Here is a 22,285-nt window from a genome sequence, read left to right as displayed (position 1 = left end):
CAATTTGTGTATTATGGTTCTGTTTAATGCAACAGATCTGTCCACTTACCCTCAATCCATTATTTCCAATTATCACAATTTGGCCAGGACAGTGACATTTTTTGGCCTCTTCTCCTAGGAAATTGTCCCACATTGTAGCTGTAAGAGAAAAGTAATAAGCTAAATCTTGCAGAGCTTGCAGGCCACTAGTAATCAGTAATTCTAAGCCTTCAGTTTTATATAGGCAACCTTGTTTAGCTTTTAGGCAGCTGATCTTTTGTTCTAGCACAGCATTAAAGGGACACACAGGTCAAATACAATTGTCATGATTCAGATACAGCATGTAATTTTAAACAACTTTCCAATTTACTCCCATTAAAAAAAATGTGCACATTCTTTTATATTTGCACTTATTGAGTAACCAGCTCCTACTGAGCATGTGCAAGAATTCACTGACTATACGTATATGCATTTGTGATTGGCTGATTGCTATCACATGGTACAGGGGGAGTGGAAATATACATAACTTTGAAATTTGTTAGAAAAAAATCTACTACTTATTTGAAATTCAGAGTAAATGCTATTGTATTGTCTTGTTATCTTGCATTTGTTGATTTTGCAAATGTACTGTGTTGACTGGTCCTTTAATTTCAGAAGCAACTCAGAATAGCTTCAGCCTCTTTCTCTTTTCTCCAAACATGCTATTTTCTTTCTTTCAGCACACTCATGCCTTCTCATGACTTCTCACTTAATTCAACTTTTATTAGGAAAATATCAAAACTGAATTATTAGTTAAATGATTTAGTGACCCATATGTGTCAGGTCTAAAACCTTTGTTTCTGTGGAATCCAATAAAAGTTGTTTTGTTTTGCTTCATATTTTGAATAAATAATTTAAAATATTGTTAACGGGACAGTAAGTGTTCATGATTCAGATAGAGAGTAAAATTTTAAACAATTTTCCATATTACTTCTTTTATCAACTTGGCTTTATTTTCTCTGTATCCTTCGTTGAAAAGTATACCTAGGTAGGTAGCAGCTAGCTGGTGATTGGTGGCTGCATATATATGTCTGTTTTCATTGGCTCACCATATGTGTTCATCTTGCCTCCATTACTGCATTATTGCACCTGAGATAACTCTTCAACAAAGGATACAAATAGAACAAAGCAAATCTGATGGTAGAAGTTCTATCTGACCCATGAAAACAAGAAAAAAGGTTAAACACATTCAATTTATCTTTACTTTACTCATGGTTCATAGTAACATATTTATTAATTTGATATATTTTCAAAATATTCCTAACATGTCTTATACCCACATTGTTCTACATTATTTATTGGATGTTGCAATTTAAGTGAAGGTGCATTTTGATGAATTAGTGCCCGGTTTTTAATAAACCTATTAAAAACAAGGGCACTTTAATTCATCAAAATTGACATTTCACTGTTTTCTTCAAAAACTTACCTTTTAATCCTGGCAGCTGCCCAGCACTTCCTCCGCTTGTCGCAAGCCGTCTTCGCGGGTCCAAAATGATGAATCCTGCTTCCTCTAATCACAGCATTGCATCAGGCCAAGATTCCCCCGGGGGGGGGGGGGGGAGCTGTGATTAGAGGAAGCCTGATTCGTCATTTCTTACGTCGCTGGAGTGGCATTCAGGATTAAAAGGTAAGTTTTTGAAGAAAACAGTGAAATTTCAATTTTGATGAATTAAAGTACACTTGTTTTTAATAGGTTTATTAAAAACCGGGCACTAATTCATCAAAATGGACCTTCACTTTAAGAAGTTATTTATTATATATATTCTATTCACATAGTAACATAGATTTTAACATCAGATAGGATCTTTTTATAAATTATAATCTATTAGTTTGTAGGAGAGCCTTATGCTTATCCCAGGTATTCTTAAAGTTCCCCACAGTGTTTGTCTTTAACACCGCTAATGGTAGTTTATGCCATGAATCAACCACCTTTTCTGCGAAGAAGTGCTTCAGCATATTAGTCCTGAAACAGCTACCCATCGACGTGAGATAATTTGATCTCCTTAAAAAAAAGCAAAAAAAAAAAACTGCTGTTAAAGGGACATGAAATGCAAAATTAAACTGTCATGGCTTATATAGAGCAAGCAATTTTAAGATACTTTTCTATTTGCTATTATCAAATTTACCTAATTTTCTTGACATCCTTTGTTGAACACTAAATGAGAGCTTTAAAAAAGCCTGTGTACATGCCCGAAACTTGTCACCTTTTTAACTTGTCACCTTTTTAAAATGTTCCCCTCTTTTCTTATGAGAGAACCTAGACTGCATAGTGAGACTCTCCACCATATGCCAATGTATGCGGCTATCAGCCATGAAATCTAGACTAGCCATGCTGTCTAGCAGTCATTAAAGGGACATGAAACCCCCAAAAAAGTATTTCAGTATTCAGATAGAGAATACAGTTTTAAACAACTTTATAATTTAATTAGATTATCTAATTTGTTTCATTCTCTTGGTATCATTTGTTGAAGGAGCAGCAATGCACTACTGTTTTTTAACTGAACACATGGGTGAGCCAATAACAATCATATATCTGCAGCCACCAATAAGCAGCTAGAACCTAGGTTCTTTGCTGCTCCAGAACTTACCTAGATAAACCTTTTAGCAAAGGATAACAAGAGTATGAAGCAAATTAAATAATAGAAGTAAACTGGAAAATTGTTTAAAATTGTATTCTCTATCTGAATCAAGAAATAAAAATGTTTGGTTTCATGCCTCTTTAAAGGGACATTAAACCCAATTTTTTTCTTTCATGTTTCAGATAGAGAATACCATTTTAAACAACTTTCTTATTTACTTCTATTATCTAATTTGCTTCATTTTCTTGATATTCTTTCCTAAAAAGCATATCTAGATAGGCTCAGTAGCTTCTGATTGGTGGCTGCACATAGATGCCTCATGTGATTGGCTCACCAATGTGCATTGCTATTTCTTTAACAAAGGATTTCTAAAGATTGCAGCAAATTAGATAATGGAAGTGAATTGGAATGTTGTTTAAAATTGTATTCTCTATCTGAATCATGAAATAAACATTTTGGGTTTAGTGGCCCTTTAAGTTTCCCTTCCCACTATTTTTCACCCTGTTTAGGAGTACAAGAAGGCAGGATTTCTCTACTTTATTCTGTTATGGGAGTTATCTTGCTCTGTAGCGGAGTGAAGTTAGGTTTCCCATACCCTTATAAAAGATAGGGGGTGAAATAATAGTGATTTTGCTAATTTTTTGCTGTTTTTTTGGTAGATACTTTATGTAACTTTTAGTATATTTAATACAGTTATATTGGAGATTTTCCTGTTCCTTCCCCTCCTTTTCTTATAGTATATATTCTAGCAATAGTGTCATGAGATATCTAAGCAGTATTGTTTTTTTACCAGTCTACGTATTGAATTTGCATCACAATTCTTTAGGAGATAAATATACAGCAATGAAAAAACTACCGGAAAAAGTATAATTGATGCCTTCAGAGATTAAATTAACTTGTGCTCAAATATTGTTCTTAGAAATCTGAGCAATAACAAGATTACAGATATTGAAGAAGGGGCATTCGAAGGAGCCGGTGGTGTGAACGAGTTGCTATTGACCAGTAACCGGTTGGAAAATGTTCGCCACAAGATATTTAAGGGCCTGGAGGGACTAAAAACATTGTAAGTAATTGTATTGTTCCATTCATTTAGTCTAGGTCGCTTGTTTAACATGCATGTCCCTTACACTGCCTTAGGTTGCTATTTTATTGAAGTGATGCTTTAATCTTTTCATTTATACAGCTTTACATCACCATTATGCCAATTATGCCATCATTTTGTAAAGCTCGCTCCTGACCCCTGCTCCGGTCATGTATGTTTAAATTGCATCCTCACATAGCTATAAGTAACTCACCTACTTGTTAAAGCTTCCTCTTAATGCTTTATTTATAAGGTATATTTCCAGAATAGTCTGAGGTCATTCATTTATATAGTATTCCCATACGAGTGCTATTATCCTCTTTTGTGTATGCCATGTCTCTCTCACTTCTTTAGCAGAGTTGGCTCAAGGCATTGCGCTGCCCGGGACCAAGAATAAAAATGATGCCCAACTCTCAATCTGTTACAGTCTAAAGCCAAACATAGTCATCAGTCTCAAAGATTAATATTCACTAGATTGAAATTACATACAAGAGCATGCTGATACCCAGCTAATAGACCCCATATGGGTATCAACTGGAAAATGTGCTCTTCCTATGTGACATCCCTGACAAATGCTGTCTGAGTCACATGGTCTCATCTGGTCCAATTATAGGGCTGGCCATGTTCTTTAGGGCACGCATTTGTATTTTGACATCTATACTAGAGACAAAGCTATCCAAATTTAGGTCAAATTGTCAAAGTCCTTGCTACCCCTTAAATTCTGCTTTTGTTTTCCTTAAAAAAAAAAAACATGCAAACAGTCCCTGTGAATTGAAAAGGGACCCACTGTTTAGAAACTGTCAGTCATTTACACCATGCTCTCTGTGCACACCTAATTTATTTGGTGGCCATATTGGATAGGCAAAACACTATACTTATGTGTTTCTTGCATCCAAATTTTGCCACAAAGAGTATTGCACACGGTCAGAGCACATAACAGCTTTGGGAACCTGTCTGTTGGCGCCAGTCCCCTTTGACCTTAATGAAGGCCTTTCTCAAAGCTTCTTCCACATCAACCCACTCGTTGATTCTGCTCTAGGTCTTTCATATTTACACATGCCACAAGCTTGACACTGTATTATAACTATGGGCTATTGATTTTTAAATATTGTACAATTTTTTAGTTAACAGAACTGTTCCTTCTTTGATACACTTTTTTTTTTGCAGGATGCTTAGGAGCAATCGCATTAGCTGTGTCAGTAACGACAGCTTTACCGGACTGAGCTCAGTCCGCTTGCTCTCTCTCTATGACAATCAGATCACTACAGTCGCTCCTGGTGCTTTTGATACATTACATTCTCTGTCTACATTGTAAGTAGTTTGTTTTCATTGTAATGTGTAAAATGGTGTAATCAATTATAGACTAGCTCACCCAGAAGATATATGAGGAATGTATATACATTTATAAGGATAGTAAGAACATTTCGATAAAATGATGTAAATATTCGGACTAAGAACTTATTACAGTACAAAACGTGTCAGAATCAGTGGGTTCACCTCCCTGTATTTTCAATGAGGTTTTAATAAAGTTTTTTGTTTTAATCCACTGAGTCCAACCTTCTCCTTATCTTATTGATCTCGTGGTACATTCCCGCCATTTTGGCTTTACACCCCATTGTACCATCAGTTTTGTAATTTTTTGAGCCCCCCATTGCATTAACATAGTTGGAAGTTGGCATTCATGTACCCAAGAAGCAAAAGTGCTTTTACTTATTTAAAAGGTTCCTTAATTTTCTTAAATAAAAAAAAAAAAAATTAAACTCACATATTTATAATGTATTAAGGTTTTTTTTTTTAAATTTAAAATGTTTTTTTTTTTCATACTTAGTATATTTTGTGCTATTTCAGACCAATTTAATCACATTTTTTTTTATAGCTGATTAAATAATTGAAGGATATTCATATTTATGAATCACGGTTGCAAAATTGTTATTACTAGAAGTTTCAAACACCAAATCAGATGTTTTCATGAGGCATATTGACCAATGCATGGCTTATTCCTTATCTATATGAAATGTGACATTGTACACTTACAGACTAATTTGCAAAAATTAAAGATGGCATGTTTATGAAGAAAAAAATTGTCAATAGGAAAAGAAAATGAAGTGCTGAGATACCAAAGGTATTGGGAATAGCAAGTAAATTCATTTTTATAACTGCCATGTAATCAACTTGGCTGTCAGTTTAAATTTTAAACCTGTTATCTGAAGCAGTAGGGAGAGATGGAAATCTTGAGGCGACAAATTAATAAAAATTGCTGTTGTCAGTTAAAATCCAATAAAAAATAAACTGCTGTCATCCTCATATTGCATTACTACTCTGTGGAAGAGGCGTGGTTAGACAGCCAGTCCAGTTAAATACAAATTCAAATAGCTTGTTAAATGACTGGTACAGGGATTTAGAGCAGAAATCTAATATTGCAGGCGTTGTTTTCCCATGTAACATGGTAAATTGGAATTCAAAAGGATTTGTGTTTAACAGCAAAAATACCTGCTGGCTATATTGAAGTAGAGAGGCTTGTTTAGAATTATGTGATTTTTCATTTGTTGTAGAATGTGTATTAAAAAGTATTACATGTGTGTAATTTATTTGAATATAGCTGTATTGTATTAGAATTTAATAACACAATTCATTAAGTGCAACCTAATTCTGTCAATGTTTTGATTGTTTTGATCTTGTTCGTATATTTTATTTACAATTCCTGTCGATTAATCTGGTAATCGGCATTGTTTGGTTTTATGTTCTAGTTATGTGTAGAGTTTATCTTAACCCTTAAATGTACAGTAAATATTTGTAATATAAAATCTTTAATTATGCATGCTGAAAAAAATTCACTATGCTTTCAATATTTATTTGTCCCCTTTTCCTGTAATTTCAGTCTAAAAAATGGGGCTTTTCCAGTCCTAAAAACTAAAAGAGCATGGCAGGTCTCACAAGCCTAACTTTGCCACATATCTGTCCCTAATTTGCAGTTTTTATAATTTCTTCTGAATCCAAACAATGGAACTTTTGTTCACAATGACAAACCTCTTTAATTTCCAGTCTCAAATCCAGATTGAGAACAAATATCACTTCCTGTTAGGCTCAAAATTAAAAAACATCTTTAATTTAACCTTTTTTTCATGCAAAATATTTTTACATGCTTAAATTGTGCTATTTCAAATGCATGAAATCATTGTTTTTGTTTCTTGTCACGTTATTCTTTAAAGAAACCTTTTTTTCCTTGCCAGTAGAGGTTGATTTGTCCTCACATGAACCAAAAATAAGTTATTCGTATTTATTTTCATTATAAGAAAACATGGATCAAAGCAGTTGAATAAAAGATATCCTTAAAGGGACTTGAAACCCAAAATTTTCTTTCATGATTCAGATAGAGACTACAATTTTAAACAACTTTCCAATTTACATCTATTATTTAATTTGCTTCCTTCTCTTGTTATCCTATGCTGAAAGGTTTAGGCAAGCTCTGGAGCAGCAGAGAACCTAGGTTCTACCTGTTGATTGGTGGTTGCATATATATATTGAATTGATTGTGATTGGCTCACCCATGTTTTCAGTTAGAAACCATTAGTGCATTGCTGCACCTTAAAGGGACACTGAACCCAAAAATTTTGTTTTGTAATTCAGAAAGAGCATGCAATTTTAAGCAACTTTCTAATTTACTCCTATTATCAATTTTTCTTTGTTCTCTTGCTATCTTTATTTGAAAAAGAAGGCATCTATGCTTTTTTGGGTTCAGTACTCTGGACAGCAATTTTTTATTGGTGGATTAATTTATCCACCAATCAGCAAGGACAACCCAGGTTGTTCACCAAAAATGGGCCGGCATCTAAACTTACATTCTTGCATTTTAAATAAAGATACCAAGAGAATGAAGAAAATTTGACAATAGGAGTAAATTAGAAAGTTGCTTAAAATTTCATGCTCAATCTGAATCGTGAAAGAAAAAATTTGGGTACAGTGTCCCTTTAAACAAATGATACCAGGATAATTAAACAAATTAGATAATAGAAGTAAATTATAAAGTTGTTTAAAATTGTATTCTCTATCTGAATCATGAAAGAAAAAATTTGGGTTTCATGTCCCTTTAATGCACTGGCATATTTATCTGAATAAAAAATAATGAAATTATTGTGATATCTGTTGCTTAGGAAAATGACAGTAACAATATTTTTTTCCTCCTCAATTTAGGAATCTGTTAGCAAATCCTTTCAATTGCAACTGCCATCTAGCTTGGTTGGGAGACTGGCTTAGGAAGAAACGAATTGTAACTGGTAATCCACGGTGTCAAAAACCGTTCTTCTTAAAGGAAATTCCCATACAGGATGTTGCAATTCAAGACTTCACCTGTGATGATGGTGAGTTTTACTGCAGCTAAAGATTCAGACCCTGTATTGTGTGCATTTATTAGTTGTTTACTGTGCATTTTAAGAAATGTATTCTAAATGTGTGAAGTACTAGAAACATATCCAAGATATTATACCAGCTGAAACTGTAACTGGCCAGCACCAGCTGCTGCAGCCCACCGGGAAATCTCCTGGTATCCTGGTAGGCCAATCCAGCCTTTAGCAATGCATAGTTACCGTTGTAGTACCAAACTTAATTCTATTAATCTGACTTGGTCTAGAAGTTTATTTGTTTAATCTACACATTAATCAAAATAATGTAATCATTTATAGCATATTTCAGAGGCTGAGTGAGAATACAGTGCCAGTACACATACTTGTCACCAGACACTACACACTTGTCATAGAAAGGAGAGTAGTGAACATTCTGTTTTCTTGCTTCACAACAGTGCTTTCAGCTTTCAGAGCCTAGCCCTGCTTAAAACTATTACACATATGTTAGCTTGTGGTACCTATTTGAATAAGGTTTTCTTACCTCCCAGCACTAAATTCTAAAATGTAAGTATATGTTAGTGTAAAGAATAAACTACAAGTATGACATGAGACAATAATTGATGACTGTCACAATTTTCCTGGAACAGTCCCAGCATTCTTGAAAGTTTACATTCACTTTAATTATGGTGATATGATTGAATAACATCAATATTGTTAATTAACCAAACACAATTTTGAGTATGTAATTAAAGTGATGGTAAACCTTGCATGTTTTAAAATCTGGTCCAGAATCCAAGAAATATTTTACAGGGAATTTAATTGATCATTTTTAATCTAATTGTGCCATTCTTATAACCCGGCTCCGGCCACCCACTTCACTTTTTTGTGAGATAATTGTTTGAACTGTTCTCCGATTGGCGTTCTAGCCATACGGCACTTATTTTGTAAGTAGAGTGCTGGTTAAGTAAGTTGATTCTTTGAAAATGGATACTTTTCAATTTCTGGATAGCTACATTTTAGGAAGATTCTTTGTATATGAAGCAGTTTAAGCAGAACAAACCAGGTGCACTGATGGTGCATTATAATTAATTAATCAGTCCACATCTAGATTATAGGAACAGTATCTAGAACACCTTTAGATTATATACACAGTCCACATCTAGATGATAGGAACAGTATCTAGAACACCTGTAGATTATAGAAGCAGTCCACACCTAGAAACAGCATAAACTTGCTGTGTATTGCAATATATAAATAAATCAAAAGAGGGCTACTAATAATAACATTGGATCAAAATGAAGAATGAAAAAGATTTGTAATATATTTAGCCATCCTTCCAGTGTTAGAAAGTGTAAATAGATTGTCAAGCAGTGTGCCATATGGGCTGCTGAAGTGTGCACATTTGTTTAATAGTGTTCTCTGGTTTTGCTTTCTCAACTAGGAAATGATGATAACAGCTGTTCGCCACTGTCGCGCTGTCCGGCAGAGTGTACCTGTTTAGATACCGTAGTCCGCTGCAGTAACAAAGGCCTGAAGACCCTACCTAAAGGCATCCCCAAGAGGTTACAGAACTGTAAGTTATACTCTGCTTTCAATATAAGGTCAAAAAAAAAAAAAAGCTCAATGCTGAGCATACAACGTTTGAATCTGTGCCAACATCAATTGCGCTCTAAGTAAATGGATAGCAAATTAAACTCTAGATTGGTTACGGGGTCATTTGAAGGAAATAATTACAGATAATGTGAAGAAAGATGAATGTTGCTGGTTATAATCACCATATTGCTCCTCCAGCTGGATTATTGTTTTTATTATTTTCAGTACCATGAGTAATTTATTTTTCTTATTTAACTGTGCATGTTGCAGGATGAAATGCTACTTGTTTAACTCTGTGGCTGCCAAGGAGGGATACAGTGCATTGTAGTGTCAGTTGTAGTGTCAGTTGTTTCAGTCCTGTATGTCAGTTTAAATTAAATTGATGAGATTTACCAAAGTAATTTTGCAAACGCCTGTTTTTAAAAATGAATATACTGTATATGGTCTAGATTAAATCTATATTCAACACTACTGTATAGTCCCTCAGACTTATGTACATCTTTTAATTGACAGATATATGATAACTTATACAGCAAATGAGATCTGCAGGAAATTAGATAAAACAGAAATCACAACTGCATCATCTAACAATGGTGTCTAGCAATTGTGCTCTTAAAGTGATGACAAATCCAAGCATTTAAGAAACGCTAGGATTTACCATCACTAAAAATAATGTGATAGTAATTTAATCTTCGTATACAGGATTTCTATCAGCAATTGCGTATTTGTAATCGGTATCTAAGTTTAGTTTGCATGAGTCATCATCTAGAACTTGCGTCATCTTCTTACAGTAATAGATATTTTACAAAGACAAACCATGTTATGTACTGTGGGGTTTGGAACGTTGTAGTGCGAAAATGAAGACAATTGCATTTTGTGTAGGTTAACAATGTTGTTTATGTTTGACTTGGAAAGATTGTGATCACTTTGTTAACAGAAAAAAAGGAAAAAGAAAAACAAAACACATCCGTTCCAGTTTTTCCAATATTGCGGGGTGAGGGGGTCCAGAAAATGTGGAAATGATCCTATTATTTGTATTATTAGTATTAGGAATTAGTATTATTATTAGTAGTAGTATTTACATTTACTTAAAGGGACTTGGTACTCATTTTTTTCTTTTCCATTTAAAGGAAAATGTTTCAAAATGTATTACAGTTTTTTTTTTTAAATTTATTTATTACACGGATGTTGCTGAGCAAAATAAACCAACATTTTTATGTGGGAATTGTCCCTATCGGCTAGTTAGAAATGCAGTCTTGGGACCAAGATTCATATCGTCTGGCACAGCTTTTACTGAAAGTGATGGTAAACTTTGTTCAAACGGATGTGCTAGCTGGAGGCGCTGGTTCAGCTTGTATCAGTCGTTGGTATCTTCCTTTCCTTTCCTTCCTCGGTTGTATAACTCTAGGTGCAAAATAGTGGTGCTGAAATATCAGACAATACACCATACAAAGGTGAATATCTACTCACAGTGTATATTGCAGGTTACCGGCTCCTTCCCAATATGAAAAGACAAAATCACAGATTGAGTAAAAAAGTTTGTCTTTATTTGGCTCAGCGCAAAAGCGTTTCAACGGTCCCAGCCGTCTTTCTCAAGAGCAATAAAAGTGCTTTACAAACCAAAGCATTTGTTCAAACGCCCTGTTGTGTGTGAACCATCTTAACAAATTATTGGCACTTTCATTCATAAGTTTAATGTAATTTGCATGTATTAAAAATAATAATATATCTTAGACTTTTTTTTGTCACTTTCTTCAATCTTCCAATCAGAACCCAGGGCATACTCTGCAAAGGCATCAAATATCTAGCGCATGCGCTATACGAGTAAGGGGCTTGTGTGTTTCTTCCAAGGACACCAGCTGTCCCGGTTTCTGATTGAAAGATAGTGACGAAAATAAAAGGTTTAAGAAAAAAGAAAAAAGACGGGTGCAGGAAGAGCGGCACAATTCTAACAGTTTGTGATATATTATTTTTGTAATTAATTACAAATATCAGAATATTGTGTAAATGCTTTTTATTCTTTATGAAATGTACCTTTTTATATGCCTTTAATTCTAAAATATTGGATGAAGAGATTAATGATTAAACTACAATCTTCCAAAATTCTGAGCTGACCTCCCTGCTTTTCAATGAAAGATCACAAGATAACAAAGAAAATGTGAAAATAGACGTAAATTAGAAAGTTGTTTAAAATGGCATTCTCTATCTGAATCATGAAAAAAAAATTGTGTTTCATATCCTTTTAAACCCCTTAACGACCAAGGACGTGCCAGCCATGTCCTACAAAAAACGGTCGTTAATGACCAATGGCGTGCCTGGTACGTCCTCTGGGGGTTTCAAGCTCTGGAAGTGATTGTGATCCCTTCTAGCAGCTTTCAGGGTATTGCAGCGATGCCACAATATTGATGCATCGTGCAATACCCTTTTTAACCAAACTGATGCAGAGAGGGCTACTCTGTGGCCCTCTCTGCATCGGCCAGCGATTATGCCGATCATTGGTGGGTGGGAGCTGTAGCAGGGAGGCTGGTGGGCGGCCCATCACTGGAGAGAAGTTCGGATCCGGGAGTGCACAGGGGGGCAGAGACGGGTTAGAGAGCAGTTTGGGGGGGGATCAGGGAGGTTGGAGGCTTAGGGGGGATCCTACACTGCAGAAAATATATTTAAAATAAATAAAATATTTAAAAAAATAAATCAATAAAAAAAAAGCTTTTTATTTTAGTACTAGCAGACTTTCTGCCAGTACTTAAGATGGCGGTGACAATTATGGGGTGGGGGAGGGAAGGGAGCTATTTACAAGGGGTCAGGGAGGGTTCAGGGGGTGCGATGTGTCAGGTGGGAGGCTGATCTCTACACTAAAGCTAAAATTAACCCTACAAGCTCCCTAATTTACACCTTCAATGTTGGGCATAATACAAGTGTGGTGTACAGCAGCATTTAGCAGCCCTCTTCTTACCAAAAAGCAATGCCAAAGCCATATATGTCTGCTATTTCTGAAAAAAGGGGATCCCAGAGAAGCATTTACAACCATTTGTGCAATAATTGCACAAGCTGTTTGTAAATAATTTCCTAAAGTTTGTAAAAAAGTGAAAAAAAATTTTTTATTTGATCGCATTTGGCAGTGAAATGGAGCCATTAAAGATACCAAAAAGGGCATAGATCAATACTTTGGGTTGTCTACTACACTACACTAAAGCTAAAATTAATATTTACGAGGGGTCAGGGAGGGATCAGGGGGTGCGATGTGTCAGGTGGGAGGCTGATCTCTACACTAAAGCTAAAATTAACCCTACAAGCTTCCTACAAGCTACCTAATTAACCCCTTCACTGCTGGCATAATACAAATGTGGTGCGCAGCGGCATTTAGCGACCTTTTAATTACCAAAAAGTAACGCCAAAGCCATAAATTTCTGCTACTTCTAAACAAAGAGGATCCCAGAAAAGCATTTACAACTATTTGTGCAATAATTGCACAAGCTGTTTGTAAATAATTTCAGTGAAAAGCCTAAAGTTTGTGAAAAAGTGAGCGATTTTTTTAAAATTTAATCGCATTTGGCGGTGAAATGGTCGCATAAAATATACATATACAAAGCTGTTTGTAAATAATTTCCTAAAGTTTGTAAAAAAGTGAAAAAATTTTTTTATTTGATCGCATTTGGCAGTGAAATGGAGCCATTAAAGATACCAAAAAGGGCCTAGATCAATACTTTGAGTTGTCTACTAAATTAAAATATATGCATGTGAAGGGTTATTCAGGGATTCCTGACAGATATCAGTGTTACAATGTAACTACCGCTAATTTTGAGAAAAAAAATGGTTTGGAAATAGCAAAGTGCTACTTGTACTTATTGCCCTATAACTTACAAAAAAAGCAAAGAACATGTAAACATTAGGAATTTCTTAACTCAGGACAAAATTTAGAAACTATTTAGCATGGGTGTTTTTTGGTGGTTGCAGATGTGTAACAGATTTTGGGGTCAAAGTTAGAAAAAGTGTGTTTTTTTCAATTTATTCATCATTTTTATAAAAAAAAAATTATAGTAATTTAAAGATATGATGAAAATAATGGTATCTTTAGAAAGCCCATTTAATGGCGAGAAAAGCGGTATATACTATGTGTGAGTACAGTAAATGAGTAAGAGAAAAATTACAGCTAAACACAAGCAAGGCAAAAATGTAAAAATAGCCCTGGTCCTTAACGGTAAGAGAATTCAAAAGTGCTGTGGTTACTAAGGGGTTAAATCAAACACATTATGCACACTGCTGACTCGAAGAAATAAGTTATGGTCTGTAGCAATGTATTTCCTAATTTTCTTACCTTTCCAAAGATGTATCTTTTAACCTTTAAGTGTATACTAACAAATTATTTCAGTATTATAATATAGTAATTACTTTCATTGCTTTTGTGCTTAGATACTTGGACGGAAATCAATTTCCTCTTGTTCCCAAGGAGCTGTCTAATTACAAGCACTTAACACTTATGTAAGTATAACAAATTGAACATTTGCTGGGTATACTTTTTTTTTATTCTTATGTTTTACCTCTATTAATAATTATGTATAGTTAAATGGACAGTCTAGTCAAAATTATACTTTCATGATTCCAATAGGGCATCTTATTTTTAACAACTTCATTATTTACTTTTTATTATTAAAATTTGCTTTGCTCTCTTGGTATTCTTTGTGGAAAGCTGAACCTAGGTAGGCTCAAATGCTAATTCCTAAGACATTGAACAGCCTCGTAGCTCAGTGCATTTTGACAGTTTTCCACAGTTAGACACTGCTAGTTCATGTGTAGCATATTATAACATTGTGCTCACTCCTGTGGAGTTATTTATGAGTTAGCACCCATTGGCCAAAATGCAAGTCTTTCAAAAGAACTGACATAAGTGGGCAGTCTGCAGAGGATTAGAAACAAGATAATCACAGAGGTAAAAAGTGTATTAATATTACAGTGTTGGTTATGTAAAACTGGGGAATAGGTAATAAAGGGTTATCTATATTTTTAAATAATAAAAATTCTGGTGTAGACTGTCCCTTTAAGGGATTCTGTGCACAATTAAAGGGACATAATACTAAATCACTTGAAACTGATGCAGTATAACTGTAAAAAGCTGACAGGAAAATATCACCTGAGCATCTCTATGTAAAAAAGGAAGATATTTTACCTCACAATCTCCTCAGCACAGCAGAGTAAGTTCTGTGTAAAAAGTTATACTCAACTGCTGCCCAGCTGCAGGTAAATCTCATGTGATTTGACTTAACTCTCATGAGATTTCATATTAAACTTCCTTTAAACTGAATAGAGAAATAACATGAGAGTGCACGAGGCTCAACCCCTTAGCTGTCCCGGGGCAGACATACTGATTTGCTGCTTAGAAGTCCTTTACAATGGGATGTGGCTACTGAGGAACTTTTGAGGTAAAAATATCTTTCTTTTTTACATAGAGATGTTCAGGTGATATTTTCTGGTCAACTTTTTACAGCTATACTGCATCACTTTCAAGTGTTTCAACATTTGGGGTATTATGGCCCTTTAAATGTTCTCATACATATTTTAAAGCAGCGTCCAAACAAGTTTTTTTTTGTGCATAAAATATGTGAAGTAAAAACTTTTTAAATTAATTAAAATATATGGGTACCGGTTATGTAACTCACTAATGTTCATTGGCTAACAGGCACTTCCTACTAATGCTCATTGGCTTATACTGAGCAATAGTAGGAAATGCCAATAAGTCAATTAGCATTGATAGAAAGTTCACAACTGATACAGGAATATTGATTTAAATAGCTTTTACCTCATATTTAAAAAATGCCTATATGTGTAAATAAAGCTTTTTCAAATTGATGACAGAAGGATTTTAGTACCAGTACAAGAATAAGCTTAGGGACTATTACCCATCAAGCATTTAGACATGAAAGACATTTTCATGAACATCTTTATAGTGACATTAAAATAGTGTAATAATACTGATGTTTACAATTAACCTAGTGTAATTTGTTAAATCTCAGAAAACCTTGCAACTAACAGACATTTATTTTTTTCTTGCTATAGAGCAGTAATGGCTAACCCTTGGCACTACAGATGTGTTGGAACTACGTTTCCCCATGATGCTTAGGCTCTTTAGTTAAGCATCATAGGAAAGTAGTCCTGAAACATCAGGGGTGTCACGGTTACCCATCACTGCTATAGAATAAACTGTCAGTCACGTCTAAACATTTTTTTTAACAAATCAGTATGTTGTTTGCTACAATTGTTTTCCAGTAGCCAAACTCCATCAACCATATACCTTATTTGGAGGAGTAAAACCAGGCTTGGGTCTGCAGCTGACAAGTGTAGCCACAGCCATTATGATAGTATAAAATGCATTGCATTGCAGTTGTTATCTGCTAAATCCAATTAGGGAAAGATACAAGGTGCATTTCCAGCGCTAGGAATTAGAAGATTCCCCATTTTCTGAGCTAATTTACATGAAAAAGGGGGCAACACAAAACAATGAATATATATTGCATTACTAAACTTTTTATTTTTATATATAAATATCAAGGAGTTGATTGTCATTCTTTTGGCTTATATGGCCAAAATTTTGCAGAACATTGGCTTTAATGACCTTCAGATCTGCTGTATATTATGCTGTGATTATCTGCTAATAATTATGGATTTGTTAAAAGCTGCAGATGTGAACTGCACTTAGCCTCCAGTAAAGCAAATCTGGTTTGCCTGCTGCCCCCTAAGGGCACTACATAAAATATAGCATACCTGTATGTAAATTAACCTTTAACACTGTTTAGTAACGCTTGTCGTAAAGTAATATCAAAAATACTTTTTTGTGTTCTTTTCACCATAAACCACTTCAGTACTTAAGAATGTGCTCTGTATGTTTTTCTCTAAATGTTGCTTTGATTATAAAGTAACTCAGAACATGTGGCTTTTTTTAGAGACCTGAGCAACAATCGAATCAGCACTTTATCTAACCAGAGCTTCAGCAACATGTACACAGCTGCTTACACTGTAAGTATTGATCGCACATTCAATGCATTTTGAAATTGATGATATTTTTGTTTTGATGTATTACCCAGTTAAAGGGATACTAAACCCACATTTTTTTCTTTCTATGATTCAGATAGAGCATGCAATTTTAAGCAACTTTCTAGTTTACTCCTATTATCAATTTTTCTCTCCATTCACTTGCTATCTTTATGTGAAAAGCAAGAATTTAAGTTTAAGATCTGGCACATTTTTGGTTTCAGTATCTGGGTTGCGCTTGCTGATTGGTGGCTAAATGTAGCCACCAATCAGCAAGTGCTATCCATGGTGCTGAACCAAAGATAGGCTCGCTACTTAGCTATAGATTCCTGCTTTTTCAAATAAAGATAGCAAGAGAACGAAGAAAATGGCTTATAAGAGTAAATTAGAAAGTTGCTTAAAATTGCATGCTCTATCTGAATCATGAAAGAAAAAAATGTGGGTTTAGTATCCCTTTAACTTTTGTATTACATTTAGTGTACTGGATAAACAACATTTGATATAAATTAATAAAACAAAACAAAAATCTATAGATTGCTAATGATTTAGTTATGGGAATTAAGATGTAAAAGGATAATTCTAGGGTAAATATAAAAAGCTGTATTTTTGTTAGCACGTTTTATTTTTAAAAGCATTTCTTTCATTTACAATGTTAATGAATAGGGGTTACATTTATTGTCAAAGTTGTGCTCATGTTCAGGATTTACCTTGTGAACCAATCAGGAGCAGGTATGCATGCATATTCTCTAATCATAGGCTGTATCCTCTTCTAAATCAGAAAGGGGATATTCCCTGGAATGCTTTTAAAGAGTAAATTAAACAATGTCCCCAGGAAAGTGTCTGACAAGAGTTAGTTGAATTTAAACAGCTCTAGGAAAACCCTTTTCAAATTGGCTAGGCTCTTTCTATCATCCCTATTGGAAAGTTGAGTTCTGCTGCCTCTCGCTAGCAATGCATTTCTATAGTTAATACTGTAGAGAACATTTCAGTATAGATGACAGTTTTAACAGGATAAAGCACCTGTTTCAAACAACAAAATAAAAGTAAACAACCCTATTTATAAACAATTTAATACACTTCAGCAGTTAAAATGTATCAGTGGGAACAAATTAAAGGGTAGAAAAATCTACAGTAAAATTCCCCTTTAAAACATAGTAGAAAAAAGGGATTGTTTAAGAATAAAATGGTTTAATGAAATAGAACATTTTAATTTTACACTAAAATATCCCTTAAAGTGAAAAGTTAATTAGTCATCTCCAAAATCAGATTCTGCACATCATTATTCATAAGATGTATTAATTGCAATTAAGGGATGAGCTCAGTCCAATCTCCAATCATTTTATGGTTATAAACCATTCTGACAAGTTAGGCTCATAAAGGGCGTGTATTTGCAGTTAAAATCTTATATACATGTGCTATGATAGCCTATTTACTGCTAAAGAAAATAGTTCTATGCAGGCTTGTTGTGTGATTGTGGAGATAGTGTTATTATTTATGGTGTTATTAATGTCTAGAAGTTCCAGAAAGAGCACGCCCAGGTTTTGTATATCAGATACATTTTACCATTTTCTCTTTTGTTTCTATTCAGGATTCTTAGTTACAATCGTCCTCAGATGTATTCCACTCAAGGCATTTGATGGTTTAAAGTCTCTTCGACTCTTGTAAGTTACTAACCACTACATAAAGAGAGGAACTTGCAGGGCTATGAGGTTAAAAACTGCCTGCTATATAAAGGAACCTGGTGCCCTGTGGTTAAAGACTACTGAGCTGGCACTATTCGGGTAATTCATAGTACCCATTATTTATGATTGGAATTGGATAGAATTTTGAATGAAAGTTTTTAATACTTGTTTTTAGAGCAATGAAATATTTGACTTAAATATAATATAGTAATCAATTGGCAGTGAATACAAACTACCATTTTAGGGCTAGATTACGAGTGGAGCGCTATTAATCGCTCACGCGTTAACTCTGCTAGAAGTAAGATTTCTGCATGTGTCAAGTAGTGTGCGTATTACAAGATGAAAGTAAAATGTTTTTCACTCACACGCTAACCCACAGCACGCTAACAGCAGCGATAAACCCAATATCGCTCACGTGCAACTGCTGTAGGTATAAGGTTCTTTGTACTCATAATGAATTAAAAAATTTAAAGGTTGTAACATTTAAAGAAAACAATTTTTAATAAATATCAACATCTTTTTCACCTTTCAGATCTTTGCATGGTAACAACATTTCTGCCATACCTGAAGTAGCATTCAGCGACCTTACAGCTTTGTCACATCTGTAAGTATATTTATTTTATCATGGAAACACCAGGCTGTTGGAAAACTATTAGTTATTAAACTAATGTCCTATTTACTGTGATTGCAATTTTATACGCTGAACTGTGTAGTACATAATAAATATTAATAATAATATTAGTTATTTTTAATATTCTCTGGTGTGTGTGTGTGTATACAGTCGTATTCAAAAGTTTAGGCACCCCTGACAATTTCCATGATTTTCACTTATAAATAATTGTGTGTTTGGATCAGTAATTTCATTTTGATCTATCAAATAACTGAAGGACACAGTAATATTTCAGTAGTGAACATGAGGGTTTATTGGATTAACAGAAAAAGTGCAATATGCATCAAAACGAAATTAGACAGGTGCATTAAATTTGGCACCCCAACAGAAATATTGCATCAATATTTAGTAGAGCCTCCTTTAGCAGAAATAACAGGCCTCTAGACATTTCCTATAGCTTGTGATGATTGTCTGGATTCTGGATAAGGTATTTTGGACCATTTCTCCTTGCAAACATCTCCAGTTCAGTTAGGTTTGATGGTTGCCGAGCATTGACTGCCCGCTTCAAATCACCCACAGATTTTCAATGATATTCAGGTCTGGGGACTGGGATGGCCATTCCGAAACATTGTACTTGTTTCTCTGCATAAATGCCAGAGTAGATTTTGAGCATTGTTTTGGGTCGTTGTCTTGATGAAATATCCAGCCCCGGAGTAACTTCAACTTTGTGACCGATTCCTCAACATTATTCTCAAGTATCTGCTGATATTGAGTGAACTCAACTTTAACAAGATTCCCAGTACCGGCACTGGCCACACAGCCCCACAGCATGATGGAACATCCACCAAAAATTTTACTGTGGGGTAGCAAGTGTTTGTCTTGGAACGCTGTGTTCTTTCGCCACCATGCATAACGCCCCTTGTTTTGACCAAATAACTCAATCTTTGTTTCATCAGTCCACAGCACATTCTTCCAAAATGAAGCAGGCTTGTCCAAATGTGCATTTTGCATACCTCAAGCGACTCTGTTTGGGCGTGTGTACAGAAAAGTCTTCTTCCGCATCACTCTCCCATACAGCTTCTCCTTGTGCAAAGTGCGCTGAATTGTTGAACGATGCACAGTGACACCATCTGCAGCAAGATGATGTTGTAGGTCTTTGGAGGTGGTCTGTGGGCTGTTTTTAACTGTTTTCACCATCCTTTGCCTTTGCCTCTGATATTTTACTTGGCCTGCCACTTCTGGCCTTAACAACAACTGTGCCTGTGGTCTTCTATTTCCTCACTATGTTCCTCACAGTGGAAACTGAAAGCTTAAATCTCTGCGATAGCTTTTTGTAGCCTTCCCCTAAACCATAATGTTGAACAATCTTTGTTTTCAGGTCATTTGAGAGTTGTTTTCGAGGCACTCATGTTGCCACTCTTCAGAGGGTCAAAGAGAACAACAACTTGCAATTGGCCACCTTAAATACCTTTTCTCATGATTGGCTGCACCTGTCTATGAAGTTCAAGGCTTAATGGGCTCACCAAACCTATTGTGTGTTCCAATTAATCAGTGCTAGGTAGTTACAGGTATTCAAATCAACAAAATGACAAGGGTGCCCACATTTATGCACCTGTCTAATTTCGTTTTGATGCATATTGCACATTTTCTGTTAATCCAATAAACCTCATTTCACTACTGAAATATTACTGTGTCCTTCAGTTATTTGATAGATCAAAATGAAATTGCTGATCCCAAACACCCAATTATTTATAAATGGAAATCATGGAAATTGTCAGGGTGCCTAAACTTTTGCATACAACTATATATATATATATATATATATATATATATATATATATTATATATATATATATATATATACAGTATATATATTTATTTATTTTTAAAGGAGCTTTATTTGAAAACAAACAGGTACAAAGATTCGTTGCACCGCAGGTGCCAAATTAGGGTTTACAACATCCACCCTTACATTAAGTTCAAGGTTACACAAAACAAGGGATAAATCCACACATAGGTAAGTGGTTGTATAGAAAATGTCCCTGGGTTTGAACCCAATGTTATTTTACCGGGATGCAGGTTTATAATAAGAAAACAAGCTCCAACTTTTTCCATTCATATATTTATTTTATATATATTTATATACTATATACAGTATATATATATACTGTATATATATATGTGTGTGTGTTTATAATATATCTATATAGTGTGTGTGTGTGTGTGTTTGTATATATGTATATATGTGTGTGTGTATATATATTTATTTTCTACACAGTTATATCTATACCACTACAAATAAAAACAAAAGTATCTGTATATACACACACCATTTACTCACAACCACAAGTATGTAATTATCTCTTTCCCAGTTATAGACATACAGCAAACTCTATCTGCACAGAAGCAGTCCCTGTACAGGCAAGTTAGGTGCTGATAAGAGTTGTGGGCACACTTGGGCACTAGGCCCCTACAAGCCCCATTGACAACACCCCTGTACTATTACTGCATCATTGCCAACACTTTTCAGCAGATCAATCGCATAAGCCATGTTTAACAAATAATGACCAGCAAATGTTATCTTTTTGCCAAAAAGGTCTATGTAAATAGCACATAACATGCACACAGTTTTTAATATTGCATTATTTGATCTACAAACACTTATATCTTATTCTACAGCATTATATAGGAAAACAAAACTCGGGACTGTCCCAGGAAATATGTGTAGTCAACATATGATGTTACATGGGTTTAGAAAAACCTTTATCATCATCCCTTTACAATGGAAGATGACGTTTTGATATTATCTGCTTGAATACTGGTAAATCCCTCATTTACATTCTGATGATAAACAATATAGTTGTTTTTTTTTCAGTGCAATCGGAGCAAATCCTCTATATTGTGACTGTAATCTACAGTGGCTTTCAGATTGGGTAAAGTCTGAATATAAAGAACCTGGTATTGCCAGATGTACTGGACCAGGAGAAATGGCAGATAAACTTCTCCTCACAACCCCGTCAAAAAAATTTACTTGTCATGGTAAGATTCCATTTTCTATAAATTTGACCAATAAAATAAAAGGAAAACGATATGCTGTAACGCACGGATTTGTCTCAGCCTGGAGAATCAAACTGTGCTGCTGTTTCTTGCTTTAAGAATAACAATGCGGATACTAGAAGCAAATCTTCCATCAATACACTTGATCAATTTTCACTCGCTGTTACTTACTATGTAGCCTATTCCCATTAAAGAGACACTAAAGTCAAAATTATACTTTAATGATTCAGATAGAGCACGCAATTTTAAGCAACTTTCTAATTTACTCCTATAATCAATTTTTCTTCGTTCTCTTATCTTTA

General features: G+C 34.7%; 1 protein-coding gene across 1 annotated transcript in view; it reads left to right on the top strand.

Moving 5' to 3' along the window:
- Nucleotides 1-22,285, top strand: part of SLIT2 (slit guidance ligand 2) — a 493,710-nt gene that overhangs the window by 319,938 nt on the left and 151,487 nt on the right. Inside the window, exons 17-19 of the mRNA XM_053704101.1 lie at nt 3,517-3,660; nt 4,846-4,989; nt 7,870-8,036. Coding sequence (XP_053560076.1) covers nt 3,517-3,660; nt 4,846-4,989; nt 7,870-8,036 — 455 coding nt within the window. The remainder of the gene's footprint in view (nt 1-3,516; nt 3,661-4,845; nt 4,990-7,869; nt 8,037-22,285) is intronic.

Source organism: Bombina bombina, chromosome 2 (assembly GCF_027579735.1).
Source record: "Bombina bombina isolate aBomBom1 chromosome 2, aBomBom1.pri, whole genome shotgun sequence".
Taxonomy (NCBI): Eukaryota; Metazoa; Chordata; class Amphibia; order Anura; family Bombinatoridae; genus Bombina; species Bombina bombina.
The sequence above is the reverse complement of the archived record's forward strand: the minus strand, read 5'-3'. Positions and strand labels throughout refer to the sequence as shown.